The 12,089-nt window shown below is 36.6% G+C and overlaps 1 protein-coding gene and 1 pseudogene across 1 annotated transcript; both read right to left on the bottom strand.

Annotated features, from left to right (window-relative positions):
- Positions 1–6,080: 6,080 nt before the first annotated feature.
- On the bottom strand, positions 6,081–7,821 carry BNAANNG25460D. The gene is made up of 8 exons (XM_013829042.3): positions 7,353–7,821; positions 7,188–7,254; positions 7,060–7,099; positions 6,854–6,986; positions 6,710–6,781; positions 6,528–6,608; positions 6,393–6,454; positions 6,081–6,292 (listed from the first exon to the last, which is right to left on the bottom strand). Exons 1-8 carry the CDS (start codon positions 7,605–7,607, stop codon positions 6,220–6,222), a joined length of 783 nt encoding a protein of 260 aa, XP_013684496.1. The 5' UTR covers positions 7,608–7,821; the 3' UTR covers positions 6,081–6,219.
- Positions 7,822–8,318: 497 nt separating this feature from the next.
- On the bottom strand, positions 8,319–9,056 carry LOC111198474 (annotated as a pseudogene).
- Between the last annotated feature and the right edge of the window lie 3,033 nt (positions 9,057–12,089).

Genomic DNA, 12,089 nt, shown 5'->3' with positions numbered 1-12,089 from the left:
TGCAGCGTTCTGGCCGCATGTTCACAACAGGTGAAGAACCCATAGGTGAAAGAATAAACACATATCACAAATCCAGAAGAATCAAAACTATTCTTGAAGCGTTTGAACCCATATGTGGAAGAATCCATCAAATCCAATTATATGTAGAAGTCCGTGACTTTGATCTGGAATGTCAGGTATTGCCTATAAGCTGTTAAAAGTGGTTCATGATTCCTTTGTTCACCTTAAAGATTGGTAGGTGCATTATAGTAACCATGGCAGATAACTCATATATTTAACTGTATGTTTGGGGAGATAATGTATTTTTGATAAGTTACATGCTAAACTATATGCTAGGGGTTAAATATATCTTTAAAGATATCCTATAATAGACTCATACTCATAATTTTGAATGAGGACATTGCTCAATGATGTATTCCCTAAACTACTAGTTAATTGGTTTTATTAACCTCTAAGATTTGCTAGTAAATTTTTTCATCAAATGTATGAAGCTATTATATACACTAGTGGTCTTCCCGGACTACGTCCGGGTTTTCTTAGCTAAATTTTAGCTTAATTTAATTTATTATATTACTTTTAAATATGTATAATCATGCCTATCTATTTAAATTATTAGAGTGCAAACGCTAGTAATATTGATAATAGATATTATATGACTTAAAAATTATATATTCTTGATTTATATTTAAAAAAGTTAAACATTGAATTATTTTTCTTATAAATTTTATTAATGTTTTAGATGTACTTTTCATTTAATTTCATTTTATCTTGTAATATTTTATATTGTTTAGAACTACTTGTTTCAATAAAATTAAATATATTTTTTGTTGGAGAAAGTAAACTTTAGGTTTTGTTATATTTATTGTGTTTCATTTTTTGGTAGGTATTCCTATGGACCTCACGCCCAAATGAAATACGATGGTTGTGGAACTCCTGCGAGAAAGTAGTATATAGATTGTATTTTTGCTTGTCACTATTTTGTTGTGAAGAGATTAAATCCAAATAATTTGTGCTTTCAGATAAATGGATGACATAATTATTGCAACAAATTTGAAAACGTTAAAACTGCTGGTGGGACTTCATAATGTGTAGCAGGTTCATCATCTCCAAAAAATTGAGTGACCACTCCTTGCGCGCCTACTTTGCATTTCGTTCTCCTCGGTTCGAGCACGATCCTCCATGGAGCTTGCGTTTGCCACAGTTGGAGCTGGTAGCGGTGGTGCAGTGACCGCGTATTCAACATTTGGACCAGACTCGCATCGGTTGTTGTTCACTGGAACACCTTGGTGATGCCTATATTTAAAGCTGAAAAACTTGTTGCAAGTGTTAGGTTAACAGGTGTTAGTTAGGCGTAAATTTCAGGAGAGGAGCATATGATTCATAAACGATCAGTGCTATTGATGTGAGAATACATCACCTTACTACCTTAAGTCCCTAACAGCCTTCTCGTCATTACACCAGGCACATGTATAAGATGTGAAGCCATGCTGTAGCTTTCGATAGCACTTAGAACCGGAGATGTCACTGACTTTAGCTTTGCAGAGGAATTCAGTTTCCTACAGGGATAGACATGTTGAGGATGAGTACACTTCTAGTCTTCTACTGTCAATAAGAGTGAAAAGTAACTCGTGTTTCCAGTGACAATAAGTAAATAGACGTACCTGTGGGATAGGATTAACGACATAGGCATTCAGCTCCGATAGCGTGACATATTCAATTTTCTGAACATCTAAATCTCTGAAAGAAGTCAAGGATGAGCCAGTTTCAGAACCACACATTCTGCATGCAACAGTGATTAAGAATTATTAGAAAACAGGCTGTAAGGAAGTGGAAACAATAGGGTGAAGTTGGTTCATCTTACACTTTATGAAACCTGTTGCTGGCAAGAGTTTCCTGGTGAAAGTAGAAATGTCTTCCGGAGGTTGCGTTGAAGAATGGACGACCTGAAATCAGACATGAGTGCACTTTAATTATGTATAGGTTCTTTTGCTTATACGTATGTTAATGTTGTTGATACAGAATTGAATCACAGTCAATTTCTTTCTGATCCTTACCTATAAAAGAGGAGGAGATTAATGACATTCTCTTCTCAAAACATCCAATACCTCCTACTAGCTTAATTTCTTCTGTAAATCCTTCAATCATATCCCACAACACCTATATGACAAAAGATAAGAGACAACTCACTTATGTTTATTGCTATATGATGTCATTATATATGAAAGTATGATTTACCGACGTTCAATTCTCTCACAAAATCTGCAAAATTCCTCAAACACGACATGGTGGAGCCAAAACATTCTACAACTCTTTTAAAACAATAGATGAGAAACATTCACAACATAGGCACGAGAATGGAAGAAATATTGTACCTGTCGAGGCGTTCGCTTCCACTTCTTGCCACGGTTTCACATTCTTCGACGCTTGTAATCTCTCTCTTCAGCTAAAAGCTCTTGTTTGTCTTTATTTTATTCATTCCTACACATTATAGACAATATATATACTTTGTTAGTGATTTGGGATAACGATTTTTTTCTTATATCTTTCATACAACACAGCTGTTTTGAGAAACACTATTGAGTCGCTAGAAAATAATGCATCTCAGAGTTTGAAACTAAGAGAGCTTTACCGATTGATGAAATTGTAGAGACGAAAACATCACTTTCGCTTCAGAGAAAGTATGAACATGTTCCTGTTTTCAAATAAATCAAACCAGATCCTAGGTTACATTTAAGGCAACAATGTTATAAAGCTAAGTAATAGTAAGTAGATTTACTTTTTCAGATACTGACGGCGGCATACTCATCGTTGTTGGGTCTCCTTGTTGAAAACGTTTTGATACTCCTAATTTCTCCGACTCTACATATCAGCACTACTATTAAGCCTCATGTAGTAGTAACATCAAATCAGAGTAAGGAGTGAATGTAAGGGTTGGTAAAGCAAACCGCAAATCAGTGTTGGTGTTGAAGAGTAACATGAGTTGGTCATGCTTGCAGAACCTAAACCGGTCAGCCAGGATCTGTTGACTCGGTTCTGCGAGCTCAACCTAAACGGGTTGTTCCGAAAATCTAATCGCAACAGGAGAGCGTTACCAAACCTGAATTTGGGGTTGCTTCTTGCAACATGAAAATCACTCAGCTCATAAAAGGAGCCTTCTTTTAAGAGTTGTTAAGGCGGTAAACACTGATAGAGGCTTCGTAGAGGGTCCACTGGGGAAGAATGAACCATTTAACAAAAACTGAAACAGTCAAAATTTTATTCTAATAATTGAAATAAGGATCCGACAAACCTTTGTATCAATAGCAGTATATGAACGCCCATCAGCTCCCTGCGTTTCTTCACATGACGGGCCTCCCAAAATTAAAGTAGTCTGGTGTGAACTCCGAGAAATAAACTTGAAAAGTCGCCATGGTAGAACGTTTTAATGAGAATGAACAGAAGTTCAGAATTAGGAAAAACAAAAGGATTTGGCTTCGTCTCTCATATTGTTTGTATTTATATGCAACGAAGATGGTGTAGGTGGAATTACACAAGAATTGAAGAGTGTAACGTCATCTGAGAGATAGGGAAGCGTTTCAGTGGCATCTTCTCTACTCCGGTGCAGGGTGAAGCCAGGGATTCACGAAAGACAATATCAAGTGGACCATAGCTAAATGGGCCAATCACTAAGTGACAAAACCCTGAATAGGCTTGGTATATGATCCATATGTTGCTAACGAAACCCAAACATTAAGATTGTCACGTGTCTTTTTTTCCCCTACGGATAAAAAAATGGACTTTTTATAGGGACGTGGATAGCTTTAGAACAGAGTATATTCTCCTTTTAATATTGTTAGATTAGTCACTAATATTTTTAGTTTCGTTTACTAATTTTTTGTAGCCCCTAACACTTTTAGTTTCGTTTACTAATTTAATTAGATATGTTTTCTTGCAGCTTTTCACTTAACCCCATTATGTGTTAGGCTGTGGTTTATTTCCAGATGATGCAACGCCAAGTGAAGCCGATTTTGGATGGGATAATGAGGTCAAGGACGACGTCGACAGCATGGTTCACCTTAGCGAGGAAAGACTTATCTTCGAGAAAGCGATGTTTGTGTGTGTGTGGGGGGGGGGGGGGAGGGCTCACATCAGTTGATCTGAAAAGAAGGAAAGAGACTGCCAACTTATACTGACGCATCCTATGCACTCACCATCTGGCCAACCTTGTGGCTGGCCTTGTGAATCAGAAAGTTGACAATTTTGTTAACTACGAACACATATTTTACTGGCATTCTTTAATATTCATTATTTTCTAATCTACACAGTTATTTGTGTTAGTAACACTATGATGATGTTAGCCGCTAGTACCAAATGTTTTTATTTCAGCTAAGTTTACTAGTAACTGCTATAGACACTTTTATATATGACATTATTATTGTTAACTGCTAATAAATATCTTACAAATATTCACAAGTTTCAATAATCCCTAATCTGAAATCTTTACTCTCTCAAATTTATATGTCAACATTTTATATTAGCATGGTAAGGTTGCGATGTACCAGCTAACAATTAGTATACATACATGTTTGATTCTTTTAGCTGTTAGCACCAAATGTTTTTTGCCCAGCTAAAATTACTTGTAATTGCTATAGTCACTTTTTATATATGACATTATAATTATTAACCGCTAACAAATATCTTACTAATATTCACAAGTTTCAATAATCCCTAATTGAAATAGATACCCTCTCAAATTTAGATGTTCCAAAATGTGTAACGTCTACTTTAAAGTGTTATATTATAACAATAAATGATAGTGCATTTAGCGTCTACTTAGAAAATAACAAGATATTGTGCCTATTAAGTCCAATATGCCTATGTACACCTTAACTTAAGTTTAACGCCTAATAAGTCTACGTAGCTCAATAAATTGTAGGCGTTAATACGTACGTGATAACACATTTTGTTAACGCATAAACAAATTATAGCAAACCAAATTTGTTGCTGATTTCGTGTCAATTTTGGAGATTTTCTCCATCGATTTACATGGAGAGAAATTTAACATGTGAATTAACAGTAACCTATTACATACTTAAACTAGCTTTAGCTCTCCACCATATCGTACTTGAAGATTTCCTAAAATATTTTCCCATACTTTTATCATCACTCTCTCTCCTAACGTGGCAAATGGTGAGGGCATTTTAGGAAGACCATGCAAATAAGCTACGGAGCTTATTGGATTAATCAGCAAAAATGGTAGATTGCTAATTTTGGTGCATAAGTGGTATATGTAGCCAAATGTCTCTTTTTAGAGAGCTAATATACATATATTTTATATTATTAAAAAAAGTTGTTAGTGTTTATTTTGAAAATATTTAGCGGTTCGATAAATTTTAGGGCTGCATGATGGATAATTATGGAAAATTTTAGGGTATATTGGTATTGACTCACAAATGAACGTGGTCCTTAGTTTGAGGGGAGAATGTGAGATAACAAACTAAGTCTCAAATTAGAAAAATAGACAAAAAGTGTCTAATATATAAATAGACGTCCAACTCCAATAGTACGAGGCCTTTTGGGATGGAAACCAAAAGTAAATCCATGCGGGCTTGCCAATTAGGTCCAAAGTGGACAATATCGTACTAATCGGATAATATAGAGTTGAACATGGGCTTTAACTAACCCAACAATTGGTATTAGAGCGGTTGACAAAAAATTTGCAAAAGACCAATATACCCTTTGAGAGATGAATGATATCCTATGAATTATGATATCCTATGAGTTAGGAAATGAGAGGTGTGTGGTAGAGATCAAGTCAAAAGATTCTGGAAGTCAGCTGTGGAACACGAGATGAATGTGATCCTTAGTTTGAGGAGAAGAATGTTAGATAACAAACTAAGTCTCACATTGGAGAATTAGACAAAAAGTGTCTAATATATAAAGAGATGTCCAACTCTAATAGTACGCGACCTTTTGGGATAAAAACTAAAAGTAAATCTATACGGGTCAGTCTCTTAAGTCCAAAGTGGACAATATCGTAGTAATAATAGAATATAGAGTTAGACATGGGTTTAATAAATCCTAACAATCCATGCATAACATTTCGTTGCTCAAACAATTTGATTAGGGAATATTGAGATCTGAAGATAATGACATCTTTTAATTGGGCTATTATTTCACAATTGGGCCTTCAAGAAATACATACAAACAAGAGGGCTCCAAGAAAAGCCTAAAACCGTTTCAAACTAAACCGGAGCTCCAGTTTCTACAAAGGCAGTGAACTTTAGCAAGTGAAGCCATGTAATCATCAGACCTGCAAATAAATTTGGGATGAAGAAAAAGCATCAACAAACACTAAACCAACAATCTCTTCATTTCTGATTGCTCTAAGTCTGTGCTATAGGGATTCAAACCTCTGCCCATATGGAGATCCACAAGCCGCTGTTATGTGAAACTTTGCCTTTTCTGATTTACCCTACAATGAGAATAAGACAAGAAACTCAACAAGATTGATTGAGCTTTGAACAAGAACAAGAACAAGAGCATACCTCAGCTTCATAGTAGAGCCCTGCATACAATGAAGCGTAGAAGACTTCACTTGCTTGACCACTCGAGAAGTCATTAACCAACTGTTTTTTGGGTTAAAATTAGAACATTAGGAGTACAGACAGTTTGTTTAAATAAGAATCATAGCATCAATTGTCAAGAAAGGTGTCTAAAAAAAAAAAACCTTTTCAGGATCACCACCGTTCTTGAATAGGTTATAAGCTTCCCTCATCACAGGCCGAGAATCTCTACCAACCTACAAAGAATATTATATCTTGATTGTGTCACTCATCATAATAAGCTTTAAGATAAGAAGAGAAAAACAAACCTCAAGAAATTGTTTTCGTGCAACATCGACACCGTGAAGCCGAGCCTCACAGAGAAAGCACCAAATCGATTCCTCAGTGTCATTTGGGTTTTGAGCAACATCTAACCTGAACTGTTCTGCTCCTTCTTCAAACCTATAAAGACAAGAATCAAGTCAAAACTATAAGAAGAGACAATGAGTAGGAGCTCTAGAAGTCAAGTAAGTACCTATCCATATAGTAAAGAGAAAGCCCACGTTGCCAAAGATCTGTCATCATCAAAGCAAAAACGTATGATCTAAAATCATTTTTATTCGAAAATTTTCAAGCTTTTCAGACAAAACACGTAACACTTACATGCCTTTTGTCGGGAATCCAACACAATAGCTTTATCGAACTCTGTCACCGATCCAGAAACATCACCCTTTCACCCAAAAAGAAAATCGAATATTTAAAAGATCCCAAATTTTTTTAAAAAAATTTCTTTGTTCGGACAAATGTGTTTGTCGGATTGTTAGTTACCTGTCTGAAGAGTTGCATTCCGTTTCGAATAGCTGCGATGGCTTCACGGGGATTCGAATCTCCGCCACCTGTTATGGCATCCCAAATCGAGGAGACAGAAGGGAGGAAGAGTCTGCGAGAGAGTGCGTGGGCGTGTTGAGGTGTGTGGCGGGAAAATTGGGGGTTTAGGGTTTTAAGTGGCGAGATCGCCGCGAAGCGCCGGGGGATAGTGGGAGAAGGGTATATGATTGGATTCACGATATGGGTTAGTGCCATTGGTGGCGGAAGCTGAGGAATTTTCACGGCGATGATTACGACCTCTCTGGGGGTTTAACGGATTGCTCACTTGAAGATAAGATGACAAATGGGAGGGAAGAAATGAAGCGGAAGTAAACCGGAAAATCACGGTTTGTTTATTTGGTTTATGAGCTAAACCGATGTTTAAGTCTGTCCAAAGTTTAATTGGGATTGCATCTATTTTTCAATTGAACGGGGTGAAATCAGGTAATATCTGTACCGATCTAAACCACCAGGAGTGTTTGCAAATGTCTTGAGAAAAAAAAAAGAGTAACAAAATAAGGTAAAATTAAAGATTGAATTTGTTCCTACAGTTCCCAAAAGAGGCAAATGGCAATTCTTCACCAACAGGCAATGCTTAAATCTTCTAAGTTTTTGTCAAAAAAAATACGAACTAATTCCGAAAAGAAAAAAACAAAATTAAGAGGACAAAACACTATTGAAATCAATACATGTTTAAAGATTATATATTGATTATGTCGATGAATAATTTACAATCTCGTAAACCATCTATATATCTTATATAATAAAGTTGGGTTTAGTTTCTCCTCATGAAACCACTTCATCTCTTTGCATAGGGCATTTGTTGACACCTGTCATGTTCTCTTTAATAACTATCAAGTATCTAACTAAAAATCTAATGTTAGGCCTTTCAAATAATCTAACCCCAGAAAAATTACTAGCGAAAAATCGAACCGACTTAACCGTCTAATTTCTAAATCGAAACCGAACCTACATTTTGCAAGAACGTTTGTGTTTAGGTTCACCTCGTGGATGAAGAATCCCATTCCCATCAACCATCACTACCTTACAAAGAACAAAGAGAGGGACTTTCACAAACAAAGCAAACAGCAAAGACTAAAGAACAACGCAACACCACATAGCACAAAACCTGAGGATAGAAAGGATGATGATCATCCCTCATCTTCTCAAAAATCTGCAACAGAACCGGAGCCTGTAACACGATAAAAAAAATTCAATCTTTCAATCTGAGACACTTAGTGAAGCAAATGAAAATGAAACACGAACCTCACGAAAGGCGAGAAACCCAGGAACATAAGGAACTTGGAGTCGGATTAGAGAGAGCTCATTGTGAACTACACGCAGAGAAGGGAGCCCGAGGACGACGAGACAAGCGCACGCCACTGAGGAATCGTCCTTGGAGAAGCTTATGTCCACACCTCCAACGTACTTAAGCGTCTCTAATCCTTGAGAATGTTCCGTTGATGAAGGTAACTTCCATGGGAAGTCATCGTGCGTGATCAGTTTCTTTTTCACCCGATCCTATTCTCTGTAAAGAAGTCTAACGAATCTCTGAACTGTTTTGATTGATCTGAATCGAAGTAAAGTCTAATGCGACACCTACTCTGTCCAATACTCTAGCTGATTTGAAGACGAAGACTCGCCTGAAGCTCCTTCTCCGTCCATTTCCGGCGATGTTCAGTAGCAGGAGACGACTCAGGTAACTCCATTTTACCCGAAATTTGAAAAATCGAATCGACTTAACCGTCTAATTTCTAAATCGAAACCGAACCTACATTTTGCCCGATGTTCAGGTTTCTCTTTTTCTCTTCACAACAAAATAGTGACGGTAAGTAAACACATAATTCAGTGTTTAATTATTTTAAAGATATAAATCAAACAACATATAGTTTTGAAGTCATATATTATATATATATTTCAATATTATTAGTATTTGCACTCTAATAATTTAAAATTCAAATTATAATTTACTTTTTTGTAAAAATAAATAAGATGAATTTTATATATTCAAATAGTAATATAATAGATTAAATATATTAAATTTATATAAGAAAACCCGGGCGTAGCCCGGGAAAACCACTAGTGTACTATATTAAAAGGGATATACGAGGAGTAGAGACTAGAGAGGCTGTCCACGTCGGACAATTAAATCAACCAATAAAAATGTTCCTTTTTGCCACGTCAGCTGGACTTTCTAATGTTGGGCTTCGTTGTTTTTTTAGCCCAAATGTTGATCAAGATTTTTAGCATTCAATTTTTAAAAACGTAAAGGTAAACTATTTTTTGATAAATCTACTTGGGAGCATTTCTAAACGAAAGATTGAAACTTTTTTTTTCCAGATTGATTCTAGAGAGAAGACTGACCAGTGAGCGAAGAACTCCAAAACGGCGAACTTGGCAGAGGTGTCTTCAAAAACTGAAACAAAGTTTATCGCGTTCGGCTCGACGGTGTTATCTTTCTGATCCGCGATGACGTTATTACCGATGTCTCGGAGAATCGAGCGCGATCCTAGGGAAAACGAAGTCGCGGCAGCAGCTTCAAGACTCACCAAACCCACGAAGAAGAAGAGGTGAATCAAAGACATCGAAACCAGATGATTATAAAATTTCAGAGTGAAGATCTAAGAGCGACGGAGCTTCCCTCCTCCTGTTGCGGAAAACGAGGATCTCTGTTTTGAAACGACAACGCTTTGACCGGCGACGATGTTTGTTCTCCGACTACTTTTCGTAATGGGCTTCGTTTATACTGTTATTGGCCCATTACTAATTACTCATTGTCCTAAATAAAGGTCCGTCTACGAACTGGAGATAGGCGCCCGGTTGTTTTGTCCACGCGCCGCTGAGCTAGAGGACAAAAAGAAAGTGAGTGAGCAGCAGCTGAGTCAGCAATGATCTTAGAAAATCGACAAAGTGACTCCAACCACAAGTCAACACCATCTGTCTTGGTCATAAGGACACACAACAACACACCTCATACATTAAAGAGCATCTCCATCCATTAGAACCCATTAGAGGTCCTAATAATTAAATTAAAAGTAAATAAAATGATTTGACAAGTTTAGAACCTTGGTTAGTGGAAGTAATTTTTTTCTCTTTCAATGGGAAAACCCTTATGGGGTTCTTAAATAATTTTTTTTTAAAACAAAGATGAAAGAAACACAAACATTGAAGTAACATTTTGGTCTGTAAACTACAACTCTCAAACTATGTTAATCTTCCTAGCTTTTCATGTTAATTAAAAGTAATTAAATCCATTTGAGATTATACACTTTACTTGACCAAAGATCGTATATGTACCTTGCTATCTGGTAATATTTGTCAAAACCAGAGACCATAAACATTTGTTTGAAGAGCTGCGGACTTTGTGGAAACATGCTCTGCAACCATCCTACTTGCACTCCCGGAACCGGACCGACTCTCTTCTTCTTATTAGCCCTGACACCAAGCTTTGAACAGACAAACAGACATAAAGTCTCTTACAATCACGAACACTCTCAATAGCATCACTACAGCAAAGATAATCATAAAACAAAAGAACACATCACAAAAGTCACAATTTTTTTGAGCTCAGAAGCAACAATCATCTAAGCAAAGGGAGGCACAACACAAGTTTGCATTACCAGAGGAAGGAGAAGAGAAGCTGTTCTTGAGATGTGCCTTCGTCGGTAACGAAGGAGTTGATGAAGACACCAAGTTCCTCGTCGTAGTTTCCGTTGAATGGCTTAACGGAAAACGAATCATAATCTCGTTCCGCCGCCGACCGTACTTGCTCGCGCACCTGTCGCTGCTGTAAACTCCTTCGGATACAAATCAAATCTTCTTCTTTTCACTTTGATCCAATCGTCTCTTCTCTCTCTCCACAAACGATTCGATTTTTTCTTGCACAAAAACTTCAGAAACATCGACGAAGAAAGACACAAATTGTTTTCTTCCTTATTGCCTAAAAGGCATCACCCAATAAGAAATAGACACATATGGGGTCCTTACCAATTCTTAAGAGCATCTTTATTGGAGGTAACTAGAGGGTTTCTTACCGTGTGGATCCCGCGTAGGATCCATTTTTTTTTAAGAAACTGGTTACCAAAACTACCAAATAGTAGTCGGTCTTTAAGGGTTTCTTACACTGTTCGCGGATCCCACTGATACGTGGCGACCTGCGATTGGTTCGTTTTTTATTTTTATTTTTTTAATTCGAAAAAGTAAAAAAAAAAAAAAAAAAAAAAAAAATTAAAAAACCCCAAATGGGGTTTCTGGGATATTGATGCTGCTGTGTTTAGTACCGGTTCTCTTTTTTTCTGTATTTTTTCATTTATTTTTTTTAGTTTTTTTTAAGGAACCCTAACTAAAACCTCCGGATGGAGGTGGTAAACATACTCAACTTTATATCATCGCCACTTCTCTTGCATTATCAATTGTTTTTTTGGCAGCAAAGGACAATAGAATGTATCGATCATGTGCACATCCTCTACCTCTAATAATAATACGGTTTACTACAAGAAAATAATAATGAAAACTGTAATAACAGGGTCCACGTGCATGAATTCATTTTCTGATATCATGAGAAGTGGCAACATGTATTGCATTTGTTATATACTTTCTTTTATCATGCGAATTTCCCACTTCTTTCTCTCTCTTTTTTTTCCAAAAATCATAACTAAAACCCCGATAATTCCAGTTGTCAACATCGTTAATTTACTT

Source organism: Brassica napus, chromosome C3 (genome assembly GCF_020379485.1).
Source record: "Brassica napus cultivar Da-Ae chromosome C3, Da-Ae, whole genome shotgun sequence".
NCBI classification, from domain to species: Eukaryota; Viridiplantae; Streptophyta; class Magnoliopsida; order Brassicales; family Brassicaceae; genus Brassica; species Brassica napus.
The sequence above is the reverse complement of the archived record's forward strand: the minus strand, read 5'-3'. Positions and strand labels throughout refer to the sequence as shown.